Source organism: Myotis myotis, unplaced genomic scaffold (genome assembly GCF_014108235.1).
Source record: "Myotis myotis isolate mMyoMyo1 unplaced genomic scaffold, mMyoMyo1.p scaffold_m19_p_6, whole genome shotgun sequence".
Classification (NCBI taxonomy): Eukaryota; Metazoa; Chordata; class Mammalia; order Chiroptera; family Vespertilionidae; genus Myotis; species Myotis myotis.
The window spans coordinates 80,006,244-80,027,127 of record NW_023416368.1 but is presented as its reverse complement, the minus strand read 5'-3'; the positions used below and the strand labels follow the sequence as shown (position 1 = coordinate 80,027,127).

General features: G+C 55.9%; 1 protein-coding gene across 13 annotated transcripts in view; it reads left to right on the top strand.

Annotated features, from left to right (window-relative positions):
* PIP5K1C (phosphatidylinositol-4-phosphate 5-kinase type 1 gamma) overlaps positions 1-20,884 on the top strand; it is a 52,936-nt gene extending 32,052 nt beyond the window's left edge. Inside the window, exons 5-20 of one of the 13 annotated variants that reach the window (XM_036312941.1) lie at positions 91-208; positions 579-731; positions 1,054-1,173; positions 2,082-2,381; positions 3,755-3,960; positions 6,283-6,366; positions 7,453-7,501; positions 8,887-8,971; positions 10,657-10,818; positions 11,517-11,649; positions 11,810-11,842; positions 13,421-13,525; positions 15,514-15,637; positions 16,937-17,014; positions 19,244-19,327; positions 19,609-19,751. In XM_036312941.1, coding sequence (XP_036168834.1) covers positions 91-208; positions 579-731; positions 1,054-1,173; positions 2,082-2,381; positions 3,755-3,960; positions 6,283-6,366; positions 7,453-7,501; positions 8,887-8,971; positions 10,657-10,818; positions 11,517-11,649; positions 11,810-11,842; positions 13,421-13,525; positions 15,514-15,637; positions 16,937-17,014; positions 19,244-19,327; positions 19,609-19,611 — 1,837 coding nt within the window. In that variant the 3' untranslated portion in view covers positions 19,612-19,751. Of the gene's footprint in view, positions 1-90; positions 209-578; positions 732-1,053; positions 1,174-2,081; positions 2,382-3,754; positions 3,961-6,282; positions 6,367-7,452; positions 7,502-8,886; positions 8,972-10,656; positions 10,819-11,516; positions 11,656-11,809; positions 11,843-13,420; positions 13,526-15,513; positions 15,638-16,936; positions 17,015-19,243; positions 19,328-19,608 lie in introns of all 13 variants that reach the window. The other 12 variants (XM_036312940.1, XM_036312944.1, XM_036312943.1 and 9 more) reach the window with 12 other exon arrangements.

Sequence of the window (20,884 nt, the reverse complement as noted above, 5' to 3'; positions counted from 1 at the left end):
CCTTTCAGTTTGGCCACTGAGGGAAGGCCGTGGAGCACAGCACCCAGAGGCACCATCCCTCACAGGCTTTCCTCCCTCCTTCCTCCACAGTGAAGGCAGCAACCTGACTCCCGCTCACCACTTCCAGGACTTCAGGTTCAAGACCTATGCACCTGTCGCCTTCCGCTACTTCCGGGAGCTCTTCGGCATCCGGCCAGATGATTACTTGGTAGGTGTGTTAGTCAGTTGTTGCTCTGTAACAAGTTAGCACAGACTCAGTGGCTCAAAACACCACCTGGCTGTAACCTCACAGTTTGTGGATCAAGAATTGGGTGCAGCTTAGCAGGGCTCTTTGCTCAGGGTTGTAATCAAGAGGTGGGCAGTAGTTGGGGTCCCATGTGACACTAGACTGGGGAAGGGTCCAAGGCCAAGCTCATGTTGTCATTGGCGGGACTCGGTTCCTTGCTGGCTGTAGGTTGGGGCCCCTTTTCCTTCAACACAGGAGGGAGAAAGAGAGCCTGCCAGCAAAGCAGACGTTACTGTCTCCTATGAGCTCATCATAGATGGGACCCCCCACCCACTCACCACTCTCCTTCCAGTACTCACTGTGCAATGAGCCTCTGATCGAGCTGTCCAACCCTGGCGCCAGCGGCTCCCTCTTCTACGTCACCAGCGACGATGAGTTCATCATTAAGACGGTGATGCACAAAGAGGCAGAGTTCCTGCAGAAACTGCTGCCCGGCTACTACATGGTAGGGGTCATGGGTTCCCGCAAGGTTCCAGGGGGTGGGGGCAGTGTCCTGGGCTTCCTTCCAGCCCCTGTCTGCCTCCCCCAACCTTATACCCCTCTTCCTCTCGGCACATGCAGCAATTCCGCTCTGCCCCCAGCTCCTTTTCACAGGAGCAAAGGCTCTAAGGCCCTGGCAGAGGGGTCCCCAAGGCTCTTCCTGGGTCTCATGGCCTCACCCTCAGAGACCCCCTCAGGCAGTCCCCCCACACATGTGAGCAGGAATTGCTGTTTAGGTCCTGGCTCCCCATTCTCTACCCCACTGATGTCCCTGAGCCCTGGTCCAGAAATTGTGGCTCATGGACAGAGTGCTTCGGCATTTGGTGACTCAGAGGCACGGGGGAAGAGGAGCTGGGCCACCAGCTGGCACCTCGCAAAGGACCAGCTGCTTGGGCATCCCCATTCTGGTATGACTCAGGACTCAAAAGGGCATATCAGGCCCCTGGGCAGGGTTGGGAGCGGGGGTCCTTACACTCAGGTGGGCTCCACCTGAGTGTCGACTGCCCTGCTGTGCTGACCTGGTGGGCATGGGGACAGACCCCTTTGGGTGCTCTGCCCAGGTTGTGACCATCTCCCTTAGGGCATCCCTCATCTGCTATGTGTGATCTTGGTGGGACCCCTGCGTCCCCTAGATCAGGGACCAGCAAATTTTCTGTAAAGAGCCAGACAGCTGTGTGAGCCAACAGCCTGTCTCCTCAGCTCAGCTCTGCCATTGCAGCAGGAACACCACTATAGACAGTGCCTGAGCAGACAGGCAGGCAGAGTGCCAATAAAACTTTATTTATGGACACTGAAATGTGAATTTTATGAAGTTTTTATGTCACAAAATGCTATTTTTCTTGTATGTTTTTTCAACTCTTCACTAACATAAAACCATTAGTATGAGAACAAGCAGCTGGATGGAGTTGGCGCTCGGGCTGGAGTTTGCCAACCCCTGCTCTGGGGTTGGGGAACCCTAGGGTGGACTGGGGAAGAGGGACACCTAGTCTGACCTGGTGGGAAGCTGGGCCCAGACACCTCATGGTGTCCCATGGGGTTCTTTATCGAAAAGCCATGTCTCTGGACCTGGCTTGATAGAAACAGGCCCTCCTGGAGCTTCCATTTGGATGGGGGGATAGAGAATTAAACTGGCTGATGTGACCCGTGTAAAGTTGGGGTGCTGGGGAAGGAGGTGGTCGGTCAGGGAGGAGGTGACCTCTGGCCTGAGATCTGAGCGGCTGTGTGTGAGGCCAGGGAGTGTGGGAGTGGCTACGAGGCAGAGCGTCGCCTCCTGGCTGCTGTCTACCGACACATTCCCCTCTCCCACACCCCCCAGAACCTCAACCAGAATCCGCGGACGCTCCTGCCCAAGTTCTACGGGTTGTACTGCGTGCAGTCCGGGGGCAAGAACATCCGTGTGGTGGTCATGAACAACATCCTGCCGCGCATGGTCAAGATGCACCTCAAGTTTGATCTCAAGGGCTCCACATACAAGCGGCGGGCCAGCAAGAAGGAACGGGAGAAGAGCATCCCCACCTACAAGGACCTGGACTTCATCCAGGACATGCCCGAGGGTCTCCTGCTGGATGCCGACACCTTCTCTGCGCTCGTCAAGACGCTGCAGCGGGACTGCCTGGTGAGCCTTGGCCCCCGCCCCGCTGCCCCAGTCCCACTGCAGAGGAGGAACTTAGGGCCACAGAGGCTCCCTTGCCCTGGCGAGTGCAGGTGGGTAAGGGCGGGGACCTTGGGACACACGCCCCTGTGTGGTCCTAAGCCTCTCTCAGCCTCAGTTTTCCCATCTGTGAACCGGCGATGCTGGTGAACGCTAGTGCAGTGTGAGCCCGAGATACATAGCCCAGCACCAGGCTCCCTTCTGCTCCCCTCGTCCCTATGTCCTAATCAGACTGTTCCTACCACACAACCGAAACCCACAGAAGCAGCTCGACATTCTCATGGCCCCTAAGGGGCACCTCAGGTCCAGACCTGCTCCCACCACCCAGCACTCCTGGCTCCGTGCCGCCCTCTTCCACAGCCGGTGCTTTTTAGGGATAAGGAATGCTCTGCCAGGGTCTTCACAGGCTCTTAGTCTCAGCCAGACTGTGCCCACCCCCACCCGTCCCACAGCCTGGAAGGTCAGGCCACTCCCCCTTTAGCAATGAAGAAACAGACCTGGCAAAGGGCATCCCTGCCGAGATCCTCAGCTGTCAGGGGCTGGGCTGGGTCCTCTCGTGTCCTCTGCTCTGTGTCCCTGTCCCCTCAGCTCACAGACACTGTGGAAAACTTCACACAGTGTCACCAGAAAACCACTTTTTTTAAAAAAATATATTTTATTGATTTTTTACAGAGAGGAAGGGAGAGAGATAGAGAGTTAGAAACATCGATGAGAGAGAAACATCGATCAGCTGCCTCCTGCACATCTCCCACTGGGGATATGCCCGCAACCCAGGTACATGCCCTTGACCGGAATTGAACCTGGGACCCTTCAGTCCGCAGGCCGACGCTCTATCCACTGAGCCAAACCGGTTTCGGCAGAAAACCACTTTGATGTCTCAGGGCCTTTCGGCGTCTGGGGGATTCATCCCCCGAGCCTGATGGTCATGTGCCTGGACTCCACTGTGGGGCTGGAGTGGGTGTTGCATCCACAGCACCCAGGCTCCCCAACTGGCGCCAGGGAAGTGGGATCGCAGAGTCAGCTGCTCTGTCTCAGGAGAGGAAGCTTTCTGTCCAGTCTCAGAGAGGCAGCCTGGCTTAGGGTTACACCCACCCCCTAGGCCACCCTAGGAGCCAATCTCAGCTCTGTCACCATCTGCCTGCTGCACAGCCTGGCCTTCCACCCTTGGTCTCCTTGTCTGTGAAATGGGGATAGCAAAGGGTCTCCCTGCGTGGCTGTGGAGACTGAATGGACAGAGATGCAGGGTGCGCAGCTTGAGATCACCACCAGGTTTGGGGGCAGGGGGAGGGGGACAGGGCGTGTGTCCTGACACTCTCCCCCCCACACACACTCGGTAGGTGCTGGAGAGCTTCAAGATCATGGACTACAGCCTGCTCCTGGGTGTGCACAACATCGACCAGCAGGAGCGGGAGTGGCAGGCTGAGGGTGCCCAGAGCACGGCCGATGAGAAGCGGCCACTCGGTCAGAAGGCGCTCTACTCCACAGCCATGGAGTCCATCCAGGGCGGGGCCGCGTGTGGGGAGGCCATCGAGACGGATGACACGTAGGTAGTGGGGCTGGCGGGGCTTCCAGCTCTTGTCTCTACCCACCCCTCTGACCAGGTGTGAACATGGGCAGGGGGAGCTGGCACAGAAGGCAAGCAATGACAAAGCAAACCAGGCAGAAGCCTGTCTGTGGCCAGTTTCTGGTCTGTACACAGGCACAGCGGTGTCTGCCCACCAGGCCTGGTGAAGGTCAGACAGATGACACACAGCTATGGCCAGGGTGTCTTGACCTCAGCAGACACTGATCAGTGGATTCAGGCCATTGTCCATCCACATGGGAAACATAGAGGTCCCCTTCCTCCTGTTGGACCCCACTGCGTGAAGCACAACTAGACAGATATTGAAAGGTGGCACAGGATATGGAGATGACTGGGGTTGGGAGAGCCCCTTTATAGCAAGATACCTAACCCAGAACCCACCAATGGGAGGACTGAGCGCGTTGCTTCCCCAAAGATAAAAGGTGACCGTGCCAAATGGCAAGGTCATAGAGAGGAGCATGTCCCGACTGCACCCCCTCAGCCTCAACCTCCCAACCTGATCCTGCCCTGGGGGCTTAGTCAGGGAGACAGACTCATGGCATGTCCCCCTTCCTCAGCACTGGGGACACTGAGGCCTGATCATTCTCAGTGGGGCACTCTCCTGGACACTGGGGTACTGAGCAGCATCCCTGGTCCCTACCCACTTGATGCTACCAGTACCCCCGGGCGTGATAACCACAGATATCCCCAGGCATGTCCCAGTGTCCCCTAAGGCAGAGTCATCCCGGACGAGAACTGCTATAGATGGGTCAAGATTGTTGATGAGCCATGCACTGACCATGCTGGGAACCAGCTGGACTCTCTACCTACATTACCCTGTTCTGTCCTTACGGGGGGCCCTGGAGGAGGAGGGGCCACCTCCCCATCTGTAGCTGGGGAAAGAGGTTCAGAGATGGGATGGAGATAGCTATCCTGTGTGCACAGCCAGCTGGTGGGGGGGCCAAGGCTTGACCCCAGCCCGGCCACTGCACTAGGCCACCAGCTGTGGAAGGCAGAGGGAACCTGGCACAGGGCTACGACTGGGCAAGGTGGGAGGGAGTGGCATGTGCAAAGGCCCTGCACAGCTGGCCCTGACCTCAGACCATCCTGGCATGTTTGTAGGATCTGCACAGGGCCCGGCAGGGGATGGCAGGGCATGCAGGTGAGCTCAGCAGTGCATGGAGTGCAGTGAGCAGAGCCTGATGCTGGTGGGTTTGGGTTATGATGGCTTCAGGATAGCTGCTACATCGTGGAACCGCATTAACCATCTGGGCTGGGCATGTTCAGGATTGAGGCTACGTGAGGCAATTAACTCCCAGACTACACCCAAGAGCCCTTGCAGTCCTGCCTGGGAGTGTGCGTGTGCATATATGTGCGTATTATGCAAGTGTGTGTGTGTGTGCGCGCGTGCGCTTGTGCACTACGAGTGTAACTGAGCAACTGTGCGTATGCATATACATGATATGTGTGCAAGTTGCATGAGTGCATGCAAGTGCACCATGTGTATGTGTGTGTGCACCGGGGCCTCTTAGCTGTGACCCTTCAGCAGCCTCAGGCCTCCAGCTTTGAATTTGAGCTGGCTGGTAGAGTTGCTCCATCCCATGCCAAGATGGGGGTCCCCTGTGCTGGGACCCCCGCTGAAGGTCCAGCCAAGCTACGACCTATAGGGGTCATGCGGATTTTTTAAAATATTTTTAAATTGATTTCTGAGAGGAAGGGAGAGATAGAAACATCAATGATGAGAGAAGCATTGATCGGCTACCTCCTGCATGCTTTCTACTGGGGATTGCACCTGCAGCCTGAGCATGTGCCCTGACCAGGAATCACACCGTGACCTCCTGGTTCATAGGTCTGCATTCAACCACTGAGCCACACCACCCGGGCTCATGTGGATTCTTTTTTTTTTTTTTTTTTTTTTAATATTTTACTGATTTTTTACAGAGAGGAAGAGAGAGGGATAGAGAGTTAGAAACATCGATGAGAGAGAAACATCGATCAGCTGCCTCTTGCACACCTCCTACTGGGGGTGTGCCCGCAAGCAAGGTACACGCTCTTGGCCAGAATCGAACCTGGGACCTTTCAGTCTGCAGGCTGATGCTCTATCCACTGCCCCAAAATGGTCAGGGCTCATGTAGATTCTTGAACCCCAGGCTCCTTTCTCCTTTCCCCCTTGTCTCTCCCCAAGTCCCAGACCAGGATTGGGGCCCCAGCCCCCTCCCACCTAGACCTGAGCAGGCGGGGCCAGTCCCTGGTCCTCTGGCCTGGATGTGTGGGTGATGGCGCTCTGGGCTCCTCTCTCTCCAGGATGGGGGGGATCCCCGCCGTGAATGGCCGAGGGGAACGTCTGCTGCTGCACATCGGGATCATCGACATCCTGCAGTCCTACAGGTGGGTGCCTAGCCCCCCAGGGGCACCTGCTCAGGGAGGCCGGTGCTGTCTGCTTGCAGGGCTCTTAGCCTTCAGGAAGGCTCCTGTTGGCCGCCCTCCTCCCCAGCCCTCCCATAACGGGAGCATTTGGTCCCCAACCTAGAGATTCCACCCCCGGAATCTAGATTTGTCCTAGGGACTCAGTAATGTCGAAGACAGGTCAAGGCCGATTTCTTCTTTGCGTGCTTCCCTTTTAAATATAGCAGGTCCTTGAACAACATCATTTCGTTCAACATGGTTGCATTATAACATTGCTGAGATGCCTAGGAACATAACTCATGTTTATCTCAGCTAGCCTGTGGTAACGTTGTTTTTGTTAGACATTGTTTCCGTTAGTCTCAGAACCTGTAAGTGAGGACTGACTTTGTAAAAATCAGCTCCTGCTCTTCAACTGTCACAGCCTGTTTTTTCTTTTGTTTTGATTTGTTTTGTTTCATATGGGAGGGCTGACCTTGTCTCCTGTAGGCATCTTTCTGCAAGATCTCCCTCGGGTTGGAGCAGGGTTAGGTAGCTTTTGAAGTAGCCAGCCAGGATTTCTGCCCAGGCCCCGGGGGGCGGGGGATGGAAGGAGTGGGTAGCACATGGCAGCAAACAAGTGGGGGTAGTGGTGTCATAAGGCAGGATTCTTCCCCCACAGACGAGGGGCGTCCAGGAAGGCTGCAGGGGGAGATGGCATTGTACCCAGCCCAGATGTGTGATAGGGTCCTGGCTGGGGGCCATGGTTCAAGGCACTGACTCTAGTAGAGAGGAGCCTGGAGGAAAGAGGAAAGGCAGGCTGGGGAGGCACTAGCAGTCTGTCCGCCACAGAGGGCCAGGCACCCTGGCCTTTTCACGTCCTCCTCCAGATCAGCGGTAGTGGGAGCGGACAGCTTTAGTTTCTTTAAACCAGGGCTGCTTCGCCTGCTTGAAGCCAGGAGCACCTGCAGTTGTGATGACCACAGATGTCCCCAAACATTGCCCAGTGTCCTCTGGGGACAGGATTGCCCTGGTAGAGAACTCCTGGACCCAATGATTTGGCTGATGTTCTGGGTGCTTTTTCTCTGCCAGGTTCATCAAGAAACTGGAACACACCTGGAAGGCACTTGTCCACGATGGGGTGAGCATCATTCATTCATTCACTCACTCATTCGTTCCATCTGTCAGTGCACAAGTGCAGTGACCATCTCCCTGCCAGGCACAGGTGCTAAAGAACTGAGAGACATGTCCCCCCTTCCTGGAGCAGCTGTACAGCAGAGGTGGCCCTGTGACCAGACAGCCACAGGGCAAGGGGTCAGCGGGTCTGAGCCATCTATGAGGGATACAGGAAGACTTCCTGGAGGAGGGGACCCCCAAGCTGATTGGAAGGCTTCCCAAGGACAGCCTGACTGGGAAAGTCAGGGGCCAGCCAAAGAAGAATCTGGAACTGTGCAATGTGAGGGGGTCTTGGCCCAGGGGCAGCACCACACAGCTCTGACTCCTGTTGCCAGGTGGGCATGTGGCCCACTTCAGCAGAACATCTCCGTTGCTTGAGAAAAGCTTGCAATGCAATTTTTCCTGAGCACTGCCAACATGGAAACCCCGGCAGTGGATTAATTCTAAATATAAAAAACTGTGAGAACCAACCACTGGGAGCCAAACAGCCCACTTGTGGGACCCTGGCAGCCCTCACACTCCTGGTCCAACTCTGGCAACAGCCAGCCCTGGTAGATAACTTTCCTTCTATGGCACCCCCCTTTTCAGACCAATTCTTACTAAAGTGTTAAGGGCTGTCCGTTTGCCTACAGTCTGTAAAATGCTAAGATCCCAATCTACAATCCTCCACACCCCTCAGAGAGTGTTTGGAGGATCAAGCGGGAGCTTTCAGAATGTGCATTGAGAAGATCCAGGTGGCCAACCAGCAGGAGGCTCTTTTTTTAAAAAAAGAGAAAAAGTGCGTGTGTTTTCATAATTGATTTCAGAGAGAAGAAGGGAGAGGGAGAGAGGGATAGAAACATCAATGATGAGAGAGAATCCCCAGTGTGGGGCATACAGGAGGCAGCCAATCAATGATTCTCTCGCATCATTGATGTTTCTCTATCTCCCTCTCTGAAATCAATAAAAGTACATTTTAAAAACAACAAAAACACTTTACTTACAAAACAGGTGTTAGGCCGTGCTCTGACAACCCCTGCTGTGGAAAACCCCTCTGGTTCCTTAATTTTGATATTTATCCGTTTACTTTGAATAGCTATTTGTTCTTTGAATAATTATTCACATGGCTCAAAAAATTACAAATACAGATAGGTTTACAATGTAAAAACCTTCCACGCCCCTTCCTGCCACTCTTACCTGATTCCCTGGGTCCCCGCCAGAAAGCTCCGTGCTGTGACCCTCCTACCCCTCCACAGAGGAGGCGCGCCCCAGCCCCCTCCCCCGCACTGGTCTGTTCTGGGCTGTCCTGTGGGACACGGAGCCATAGTGCTCACACCCCTGCTTGCCCTCGGGCCCCACATCTCTTCCCAGGACACTGTCTCCGTCCACCGGCCCAGCTTCTACGCCGAGCGCTTCTTCAAGTTCATGAGCAACACAGTCTTTCGGAAGAACTCCTGTGAGTTTACCTGCCTTTTGAGCAGGAGGGACCTGGGGTGTGGAGAGAGGCGAGCAGGCAGCCAAGAGTGTGGTAAACCAGGTGCCTCGTTCTGCTGCTTGGTCAGCCTCAGGGCTCAGTCGGACTTGGTCCCCAGAACAGGGTAGTCAGGCAGCTGCGCCACACAGGTCAGCACAGGGCCTGGTGCCCATGTCCACGTTTTAGTTCTGGCTTCGCCTCATTCTGTCGGTGTGGACCTCCAGCCAGTAGAGATCACGGTCCTCAGTTTCCCCACCTGTACAGAGCTGTGAGGGCAACATGTTTCATACAAGTCCAGTGCCAGCATTCAGCAGGGCTGCCCATAGCCTCGCTCTATCACTAAGGACATGTGAGTTTGGTGGCACTGAGATGGTCATTGGCCTAACTAGACATTGTCAGGGAACGTTACAGGGTGAGCGGTAATGGCTCTTGCTCTGTGGGTGGTCTCCGGAGGCCCCACATGTGTACTGGGCCTGGAGGGTCCCTGACCCTGGTGCACACCCCAGGCTGAGATCCCACGTGCCATCCCAAAGAGTCTTGCTCCCAACGTGTCTGTGTGTCTTCTACCCCTCAGCCCCCTCCAAAAACTGCAGGGTGCTTGCTGGCCTTGGTCACTGGTCCCCAGTGTCCAGCGTGGGGCCCGGTACATAGTAGGAACTCAGTGTGTGTGCCTGTGTGTGCCTCCTCCCCAGGTCTCAAACCCTGTGGTGTGCTCCACACGTGGGACCACTCGCCCAGCCCAGCCCAGCCCAGGCCTAGGGGGGCTGCAAGCCAGCCCATCTCCTGCAGTTGGCTCATAAAGCTGAGGCAGCTCCATGTTCTGTGACATTTAGTCAGTAGCTTGCAACTGCCTGGGGGGAACATTTATACCATGAAAATAGGCAAACACCACAAATCCAGCCTTGTCTCCAAAGAGCTGCGTGTTAACTGGACCAGCACACCACTTCCTGGGACCTTCTTGGGATGTTATTCCCACTGTAGTCCCGAGGAGAGTGCTGGCTTCGGGGGGCTGAATGGTTGTCCACAGGAAAAAGTGAGCACCTAGTGTGTGCTGGGAGCTGCGCTAGCCACCAGGGAGCAAGGAGAGGACGGTGACGGGTGATGACAGGCCGGGCCTGGTGCAGAGTGTTGCGGGGCTCCCTGCCTCACTTGACCTTGTTGCAGACGAGGATTCTGGGGTCAAGAGAGGCTGAGCTATGTTCCCCAGGCCACACAGCCTGGCTGGGGACCAGGTCCTTGGCGCTGAGCCTCGCACTCCCCAAGGCTTTCCATTTTCTTGTTTGAATGTTGGGCACAGCGATGGTGGGCTGGGAAAAGGGGATGAGGCCCCAAAGTGCTCAAATAAACATTGGCGCTGCTGATGCAGCTGCTGTTCCTGGAGGGCCAAGAGCGGAGGTGCTAGGTCCCATCTCGGTTGGTGGGCAGAGCCAGGTGGAAAGCAGGGCAGGGCTTTCTCCAGGAAGAGCGTTGCTTCCTGAGCAGTCGTCCCACTGCCTCCAGGCCCCGGCTTGAGGGGCAGGCTGGAGCTGGAACCGGAGCAGTGAGGGCCGTGTGTGCAAGCGGCGGGCCCCTCGGTGCCCACCACACTTTCACGCAAAGGAGAGACGGAGCTCTGTGGGGCCCTGCCTTGTCGCTGCCCCAAGCACATCAACCCTCTCCCTCCCCAGCCCTGAAGTCATCCCCATCCAAGAAGGGCCGCGGTGCCTTGTTGGCCGTCAAACCCCTGGGGCCCACAGCTGCCTTCTCAGCCAGCCAGATCCCCAGTGAGCGGGAGGACACGCAGTACGACCTGCGGGGCGCCCGCAGCTACCCCACGTTGGAGGACGAAGGTGACTGGGCAGTGGGAGTGGGCAGGTTTGTGACAGGAGAAATGAGGCAGCTGCTGGGGAAAGACACCATCCCTAGGGGGGAGGGGGAGGGGTGCAGGGAGCAACAAGAGCAACGCGTGTGAGGAAAGGGACCCCGCAGCTGGGCTAGGCCCGAGTGGGAGGGGTCCCCTTCCAGTTCAACATCTGCGGCACCTGGGGAGTAGGGAACAGCTGGGACGAGGCCCAGGAAGACCTGCAGGGAGAACTAAGCATAGAAAGCGCCGCCCTGGGAGGTGACACAGACCTAGAAGGAGGAAGTGTCCGTGGGTTGGGCCTGATGTTCTGGAGGTCCCTCCAAGCAACCAGGGTCGAAGATTCCAGTCAGGGAGGGGCTGGGGAATAGCATCAAGGGAGAAACTGCACGCGCAAAGGTCCTGGGGCCGGACGGTGCCTGGTGTGTTGGAGGAACAGTAAGGAGGCCCGTGTGGCTGCAGCAGTGAGTGTGAGGGAGGAGGTGAAGGCAGGGAGGTGATGAGGGCAGGTAGGGCAGGAGGAAGGGAGGCAGTTTGGATTTTAGTGTGAGAGCAGCAGGAAGGTACTGGAATCCCTTGTGCTGGGGAAAACTGTGAGTGCCAGTGGGAGCCACATTAGAGCCCAGAGTCCCTGCAGCAGGCCCTGGAGCCTGGCTCCCATAGGTACCCACTGCCTCCTCCCCACAGGCCGGCCTGACCTCCTGCCCTGCACACCACCTTCTTTTGAGGAGGCCACCACTGCATCCATCGCCACGACCCTGTCCTCCACATCCCTGTCCATCCCAGAGCGGTCCCCCTCAGAGACCTCAGAGCAGCCAAGGTACAGGTGAGCAGAAGGGGGCCCCGGAGGTGGGGGCGGCTCAGAGGTAGGGCTGCATTCCTAAGAGGAGGGGCCAGCACAGGGCCTGGGAGGGGTGGGGCAGGTGGGGAGGCCTCCCTACTCGTTCCATCTATTCCCCCTGTTTGTGTTCTCTCGGAAGGCGGCGCACACAGTCCTCTGGACAGGAGAGCCGGTAAGATGAGCCCCCAGCCCCCTCCCTGCCAGTCTCTACTCTAGTCCCCACAGTCTCCCCAGCTTCTCCTGCAGAGCCCCTTTGCCCCTCTTTCCGCCCTCCCCTTCCCTCTGCACAGCTCACCCCTCCACATCTCCACCCAGAGCCCCTCTTTCCTGGGGACAGATTTATTTTAACGATCAATCTTCAGGCTCTAGATCAGGGGTGGGCAAACTTTTTGACTCGAGGGCCACAATGGTTCTTAAACTGGACCGGAGGGCCGGAACAAAAGCATGGATGGAGTGTTTGTGTGAACTAATATAAATTCAAAGTAAACATCATTACATAAAAGGGTACGGCCTTTTTTTTTTTAGTTTTATTCATTTCAAACCAGCCGGATCTGGCCCGCGGGCCGTAGTTTGCCCACGGCTGCTCTAGAGCCACACAGAAGCTCGAGTCACTTTGTGTTTCACTCCTACCTGGGTGCCCCCTCCCCTGCATCTGTTAAACCTTTCTTTTTCTTTTTTATTCTAAGAGATAGAAAAGTGCACACAGTGAGATGCCTGCCTCTGCTCCATGCCCAGTCCCTTCCCTGGGCGCACCCCTAGATGTTTTTTCCCTCTGGAGGTATTTTATGAATATACAAGCAAACATACACTCAGGCCTGTTTCTCCCTTTTGCTTTGACAAAAGCTGTGGCTCTGTGCCCCTGTTCCTTGCTTTGTCACTTCCAGATGAAGGTTGTTGGTATGAGCATTTGCTGATTCTCTTCCTTCTCTTTTTTTAAAAATATGTTCTTACTGATTTTTAGAGCGAGAGATTGGGAAAGGAAGAGGGATAGAAGGAAACATTGACGAGAGAGAAACATTATCAGTCAGCTGCCCCCTGCACACCCCCTACTGGGGATCAAGCCCACAACCCGGGCATGTCCTCACTGGGAATCTAACTGTGACCTCTTGGTTCCTAGGTCTATGCTCAACCACTGAGCCACACCGGCCAGGCAGTTCCCTTCCTTCTAACAGATTGTTCCTGCTCTCGGGGACACTTGGGTTGTTCCCAGTTGGTTGACCTTGTCACACAGCTGTAGTGAATAGGGGTTGCTCTCCACAATTAGCTTTTGGGAGGATAATTCTTTCCAGTTGAAAAAAAGTCATAGTACAAAGCACATTTAGCAAAAAGTACATCTCCCTCTGTCCAGCTGCCTGCTGGCTGCCCAAAGCCTCCCACCAGGGGCCTCAGCTTCTGGGCCCCCAAACCACCCCACCCTAGTTCAGGTCCTAGGCAGGTTCCAAGCCACCCCAGGAATAGGGGCAGGATTCATGTCGCCAGTCATTCATTGTGCCCCTGCTGGTGCCAGAGTCCCAGGACAACCCCAAGTGAACGGTCATTTACTGTCCCCTCAAAGCCCCTAGCTGGGCATGGCAGCCAAAAGGACTAGGCCTGAGCTGGACCAGCTGAGGGCCCTGGTTGGTTGGCACCTAGAGATAGCACCTCAGACCCCATGGGACTGAAATCAGCACCTGCCCAGAGCTCAGCTGGAGTTCCTGGGAAGTGAGGTGGGAGAGGAGGGAAATTGAGCCTGTCATCCCACTGCCTCCAGGCCCCAGGAGGAGGCACGCGTAGAGGAGGACCTGCAGCAGATCACAGTGCAGGTGGAGCCCGCGTGCAGTGTGGAGATAGTGGTCCCCAAGGAGGAGGAAGAGGGGTGAGTGACCATCCAGTCCATGTGGTCCATGCTCTCCTGTTGCCTGGTTTCTGTACTCAACTTCTGCCCCAATCTCATTGGCTGAGCATGGTCACATGGCCAGCTGGCAGCAAGGCAGGCTGGGGAATTTATTCTGGGGAGCAGAGGCATGGGAATGGGGCTTCAGGAACTGAGGTGCTGGGGAGCATGGTTGCACTCACAGGGCTGCGTGTAATGTGTCAGTCCAGGGATGTACCTCGGTCGTGGTCTGCGATTCTCTCTCCTCCCTTCCCTCACTCTTAGCCTTGCCTGCACTTGCGAGAGGGTGACAGGCCAGTTTCTTCAGAGGACTTTTGGTCTCAGTCACCCTTTCTCCTCTCATATTTTGTTCTTGTTTCATCACTTTAACTCATCAGTAATTTTTTTCTTCTAACTTCTGATTTGTTTTCTCATTTGTTTCTTTTACTTCGGCATAGGTTGAGTGCTTAAGTTCCTTTTTTCTTTCTGTGATGAGAGGCACTTAAGGCTATGCCTTTTCCTCTGAGTGCTGCTTTTACTGTCCCAAGAGTTTTGACATGAAGCAGTTCCTTTTTATGCTGGCTCTTTATGGATAGTTAGTGATTTTCCCTTTAAGGTCCTCTTTGATCTAAGGCAGTGAGGCTTTCAACTACCTGGAGGCGGTCCTGCCCCCTGATGACAATGGGCAATGTCTGGGGACATCTGTGGTTGTCACAACTGGGGGTGCTCCTGGCATTGAGTGGGTGGGGGCCAGAGATGCTACCCAATACCCCACAGTGCCCATGACAGCCCCCCCCCCCCCCAGAGAGTGACCCAGCCCTGATATCAGCAGTGCTCAGGGAGAGAGACCATGGACTGAGGTTTACTAGTATTTAGGAGTGTCTCTGCACTTCTGGGTCCCTAAGGATTTTTTTTACCCTTTTAGTACTTAACTCTAATTCTACTTTTGAGTTGAAAAGTGGCCTAAAACAGCCTATGCTATGTTTTAAAACAGATTAAAGTCTATGGTCACGTACATACAACATTAGTTTTTTGGTTTTATGGTTTTTAGTATCCATGGACATATGGGAGAAATGTGTATTTTTTGCCAGGGAATGGAAAGTTCTCTGTCCTGTCAATGTATTGATTGTTGTCAATCAGTTTCTTTGTCTTAACTTATTTCTCATCTGTTTGGTCTATTGAATTTTATAATTTAGAATTTCTGTTCTATTTTTATTTTATTGTATTTTTTTTTGCTGTTCAATTTTAAGAGACCTTAGCATTTACACCACATTCCCAGGCTTCACTTTGCCATTAAGAGTTTATTTTACACGCACACATGCACACTCCAGTCTCTGCCACTGTGCTTTTTGCCATTAACTGAAGCCTCGCAGTGTAACATATCGCTCAGTCTTTGCCCAGAAAAACAACCTGACCTGAAACATGACTGAAGAACAACTTCGCCACAGTTAGGAACGCTCTGTCACCTTAGAGCTTGTCATTTATTCATGAAATGAAAATTACGTAGCAATCACATAGCCTTCAGCACGATTCTCAGCATCTCTCTCAGTCTCCGCCTCCTCACCTGTGATATGGAACAGCAGCAAACCCTTCCCAGGGAGGTCAGTGGGTTCATTCATACAAGGCTCTTGAGCAGGCTCGGCATATCCTAAGTGCTCAGACCTGCATGTCCCCACTTTACAGATGAGGAACTGAGGCTCAGAGAAGGAAAGGGAGGCTTTACGTTCACCCAGCGCTATAGAGGGTGCAGTGGGAGTAAGTGGCTAGGCCAGGACAGTTTGTGTGCCTGTGTTGAGGGGAGAGGTCCAGGTAGGCCAGTTATTACCTGGGCCACGACAAAACGGGGGGTGTTCAGTTTTATTTGGCTTCCTAAGACTTGTCTCCGCGGTGACACACTGTGAAGGGGGGCAGGAGGGTGAGAGGGAGTGGGCGAGGAAAGGATGGACTGCTGAGGGCCTGGCCCAGGACTCCCATTCCTGCCCTGTCCCCAGGGTGGAGGCTTCCCCGGCCAGTACCTCTGCCATTGTTGTTGAAGCTGAAACCGCCAGCCAGGCTTCAGAGCCCGCCAGCCAGGCCTCGGATGAGGAGGACACGCCCGCCACCGACATCTACTTTGTAAGTCCTCCTGGGCTCTCTCGTCACAGGGCCCTCGACCCACGTGTGCTCATGTATGCACATGCGCTGACATGCCCACACATGGGCACACATTGCACACACTATCATACCCCTATACCCATGTCTGTACACATGCTCTTACATGCTGACGGCACTCACGTGGTCTAGAACACATGCACACTCACGTGGCATGTGAGCTCCCCGCCTCAGACCCAGGCCAGGCCCAAGGCCAGGAAACGTCCCTGGGCCTTGCTCCCCAGACCTTGTGACCACTGCCTGGCAAGAGCCAAGGCCCCAGCTTTGCCACCCGGTCCCCCTGGGAATCACCCGAGTCCTCACACTCTCAGCCCCAGTGGCCCCTGGGTCCTGGGTCTGTGCTGGAAACGCTGTGGATCTTCTCCTCCTGGGTGATGGGCTGGCTGGGTGGGCTCTGTCCTTAAGGGGGCAAGGGAAATGTAGCAAGGGGCAGGTGGGCCTCATGCCTTCGTCTTCCCTGGCCGAGGACAGGCGGCTGTTCCTGAACAAGGCGGGGTTCATCACAGCAGGAAGGGGCCTGTCCCGGAGACCGGGGCCTCCCTCCCAAATCTGGGGTCACCTCCCCCCTTTACATCTCCTGTAGGCACAGATTAGATGAGCCGGGAGCCTGGGTGAGGTAGGTACTGGGTGGCCAGGAGCCTGCAAAGTCTAGTCCACTGGCCCTCGATGGTGGGTCAGGGGTCAGATGGCCCCAGTTGCAACAGAGAATGACCGATGCTGCAGCCCAACTGCCTGCCCTCTTCCCAGACCTCCATTTTCATCTCTGCCTCCCAAGGGAAGGTGAGCTGCGGGCTGCCCACTGCCCTGGTCCTGGCGCCTAGCCTCAAACCTCCAGGCCTGGGTGGGCCTGGCCCTCTGCTGCTATCGCTGCTTCTTAACTACCACCACCTGCTGTCCTGAGCCAGTGCTGCTGGGTCACAGGGCCCCTGCCAGGAACTGTAGGGCACACACTGTATGCTGTCCTCCCTACCAGCCATCATTTTCCCATCCCTGGGGCTTGACTTTTGTCCTGTTCTCTCGAAGTGTGTGTGAGGTGGTTGGGCTATGTCCTGTGAGTGGGTGGCTGGACCACAAGGGGTAGCAGAGAAGGTAGAGGCCACAGTGTGACCCTGACACCCCCAAACTCTCCTACTGCTTTGCCATTGGCTACCTGCCCCGCCTAGCACCCTCTCCACCTGACCTTCCTGACCTCAGCTGGATTCTGCATTCCTATCCCCTCATCCTGTCCTCTCTTTGCCTCCTCCGCCCTCCCGGCCCACCCAGTTCACGGATGGGAGGTACTGGATTTACTCTCCCCGGCATCGCCGACTGCGGGCCGTGACGCTGAGCTCCTCGGGGACTGTAAGTGACACAGCAGGCCTCCAGGAAGCCCAGCCCCTGCCCTTCTGAGAAGGGACGTGGGGACAATAATCATGATAACTGTGCAGGTGCCCTGATGTGTGTCCTGCAGGGATGTCACTTAATCTCCTGTGAAGTTAGCATCAGTGGCCAGCAGGTGCACGGCTAGTGCTCAGCGGGCCTGGCCATGGTGGAATCTACATTTGAACCCCAGCCCCAGGCCACCTCTTCCCAGCCCTTCCAAGCGAGGGACAAGTCAGGCGGACACCTATCATTCATTAAGACTTTCCTGCTGATGGCTCCTCAAGGGGCATCTGCCTTTCTGATGGGGATGGTCACGTGGGTCAATAAGGGACTGCAAAGCTGACTCTTAGCTACAGGAGAGAGGAGCTACTATCTTCATACCCATTTCACAGATGGAATAACTGAGGCCTCTGCTCCTCAGGGAGCCCACAAGAGCACACAGATTAAACAAATTCTGAGTCCAGCCTTTGTGTGTAGTCGACACTCATCCACCCAGTGGGATGCTATATAGATGTCATGCAGCAGTGGCCTTATCAGTCCTGTTATTGTCGTTATGAGCGATAAGTGAAGGGCCCAGAGAGGCCAAGTAACCTGCCCAGAGCCGCACAGTGTGAATGGGTGGAACAGGGTAAAGAACTGGAGAGAGTTTCTGTTCTTAAGAGGAGGCTCACACCACAGCCCCAACAGCAACCCCCCTGCTTGCCACTGGGTGTCAAGACTGCTTCACCACTCCCTCCTGCCACACTGTCATCCCAGGATGGGGATGCCATCCCCCAGAGGTGACTTCATGACCCATCAGCTGGGGACACACAGCAGCCCCCAAGGGATCCCTGGGGGGAGCAGTTTGCAGAGGTGCCTCGAGGGGGTTGACCTGGACTTTAAAAGACACGTGGGGTGTGGAAATGAAGAGGAAAGAGTGTCTCGGCAGGGGGCGCAGTGGAAACGGAAGTGTGGAGGCTGGATGGGAGGACAGGAAGGCTGGATGAGTGGCGAGAAGGACCCTCAGGCCTGCAGGAAAGATGTGCCCTTGACCTAACTCTAATGGGGTCATCCCTAGTTTCTGGGTCCCTCCCTCCCCCAGACCCAGCTCTCTACAGAGGGTCCAGTGGGACCCTCTTTTCTCACGTTTTGAGTCCCAACAGGGCAGCTAGGTCAGTGTCAATCCCTCCTGCAGCTTCCCGGTGCTGGGCACTGGGTACAAGCAGCCCCCAGACAGCCTGACCCTGGCCTCCAGGCTCCCAGGTGGGCAGGGGAGGCGGAGCAAGCTGCTGCACATGAGCAGGGTTTTGTATTGTGCCGTAACCGTGTGAAGGAATGAGGGGCCTGCAGTAGTGTCTTGCCCTGCTGCCCCGTGTGCCTTTGTGCTAGTCCACAGATGGGCACAGGGGTCTGGCCTGTGAGAGCTGCAGGGAAGGTGGTATTGAGCAGACACAGAGGTTGGGGAATCAGCAAGTGGGCTCTGAGGGGCAGTGAGTGCTTGAGAGGTGGGTCTGGGGGCTTGTTGGTTGTGGCTGTAGGTTTAGGGCCTGGGGACAGCCAGGTGGACATGGCCAGGGCAGGTGTGTGCTCAGGCCTAGTGCTCACAACAGGCTTGAGCCGGGGTAGAGGTCCTCAGGCCTCGGGGCTTTGAAGGCCAGGAGTGGGGGCTCCTGGGCGAGAGGAGGAAGAAAGAAGACAGCTGAGATGGGAACAGACCTGGCAGGAAGCACGCCTGCCCCCAATCTGATGACAGAATGGGCAACCCCTTCCCCAGACACAGCTGGAAGAGCACTAGGCCACCCGCCACCTCTCACCTTCAAGCGCCCCCAGAGCTTGCATGGCAGGCAGGATCTGGGTTTGGGTGCTGCTGGGCTAGGTGTCACGGGTGGGCAGAGGAGGAGGAGGAGGAGGAGGAGAGAGGACAGCACAGTACACCAAGCTCCTGCCACCTTTGCTCCCCACCCCGACTGCACTCACTGCTTCTGCTGCCCACCCTGCCTGCTCAGGCCACTCAACCCCGGTCCTGCCCATCTCAAGGCCCGTCCAGGTTGGGGGCAGGTCCCCATCAGGGAGAGGGCAGCCGGGGGCCGAGCTGCCCACTTGTCCTGCATTGGGGGTCCGCCTCTTTTATTTCTGTTTCTTCCTTCCTCCCTCTCACCTCTCTGGTGCCTCCTCACACCCTGCTCTTCTCTGCGCCCTTCCTGCACGTGCCGCCTGCCCGCCCTCCAGCCCACCGATGAGAGGAGCTGGGTGTACTCCCCACTCCACTATAGTGCACAGGCCCACTCAGCCTCCGACGGCGAGAGCGACACAGTAAGTGTGCCCATGGCCTGCCAGCCTGGCCTGCTTGGGGCTGAGAGCACCCCAAGGACAGAGGGGGAAACAGGTCTGGGGCGGGAGGGGTAGGCCTGGGCTCTTCCTGTGTGGTGGCCCGTGGGTAAGTATTTTGGGGTCTGTGTCCCGCCCTCATGGCATGTGGAGTCCCTGGCCTGAGGCATCAATGGTGGGGCCAGGCCCCATCATGGGAGGCCCAGTGGGTTGGGGGTCCAGCCACGGCTCATCTTGCCCTCACCTGCCTCTCTTGCCTTCTGCAGTAATTTCTACAAATCACCAACCATAGGAGTGGAGCATACACTGGCCAGCCCAGCTCGGCCCAGAGCACAGGAGCTGCCACCTGGCTGCCACTGGACCTCACTCGCCCACACCCTCCCCTTGGCGATGGCCACTGATGCTCCGGGCTGCAAAGCAATGACCCCGGTTCCGTCAGCTACCTGCGCCTGTGATACTGTGAACCTTCCTGAGTTTCCAATCATGTATTTATTTTGGGTCCTTACTCTTTGCACAGAGACAGCAGCACACAGCTGCTTTTTTTTACAAAAACAAAAAACAAAACAAAAAAAACACAATGGGAAAAGAAGACACTTCATTCTATGCACTTTTTGGTTCTTTGCTATGCTTGCATGTGTCTTGCTGAGAGAACAAGGCTCATTGGCTTTGGGGACCTGTGACCCAGTGGTCCAGCCATTCCAGGTGAAAATCCTGCTGAGTGTCCGCAGTCACCGCCCTGCTCCGCCTCTGTCTATCTTGGATGGGCACCTAGAAGGAAGGGCCACCAGGTCCCCACTAGTTCCCAGGGCACCTCTGGAAGCCACACACCTGTGCCCAGCAGCTGCCCTCAGCTCAGGTTTGTGGGCGGGGTGCCAGGCATCTGCCCTTGGGGAAGGCCGCCTGATGGCCTGGGGTGGCTCACCACCCTGCTGACTCCTCCATCTCTCAGCGTATGTTTCACACCACCCCCGCCTCCCAGGTGACTTGGAGCAGAAATAGCCTGGCAGTGACTAGAATATGGACATACGGCCACCCCCTCTCTCGATGGAGCTCAGGACTGTGGACGTCTCTCATCCATGTGGACCGCCTAGTGTCTGGAAGATAGGGCCCAAGTGATGGGAGACACCTTTTCAAAGAAGGATTTCTGAAACGTCTGACTCAGAGGAGGCAGCTGGGCCCTCAGCCACAGGACTTCCGGAGAGCATATGTCCTGGAGCAGGGCCCTCCCCAGGGGCAGGCACAAGGCCTAGAGGGACAGACTCTGCAGCAAGAGGCCCCCATGACGGGTGGGCAGCCTCTCTCTCATTTTTAAATGATGAAGACACCTGTGCAGATTAAAGGAAAAAATTCTTTAATGAAAAACAGTATTTTTATTTTTATTTTTGTCATCTTCAACAGGGGCAGCCATTCCAGGGCCCCCCTGGGCGACCGCCAGGATACGCTGCTGTGTCCGGAGGGGTTGCTGTAGCCGACAGCTTTGCAGAGTCACTCCTCCCCCTAGACACACTTCCACCTCCTGAGATGAAACGTCAGTGATGGCTG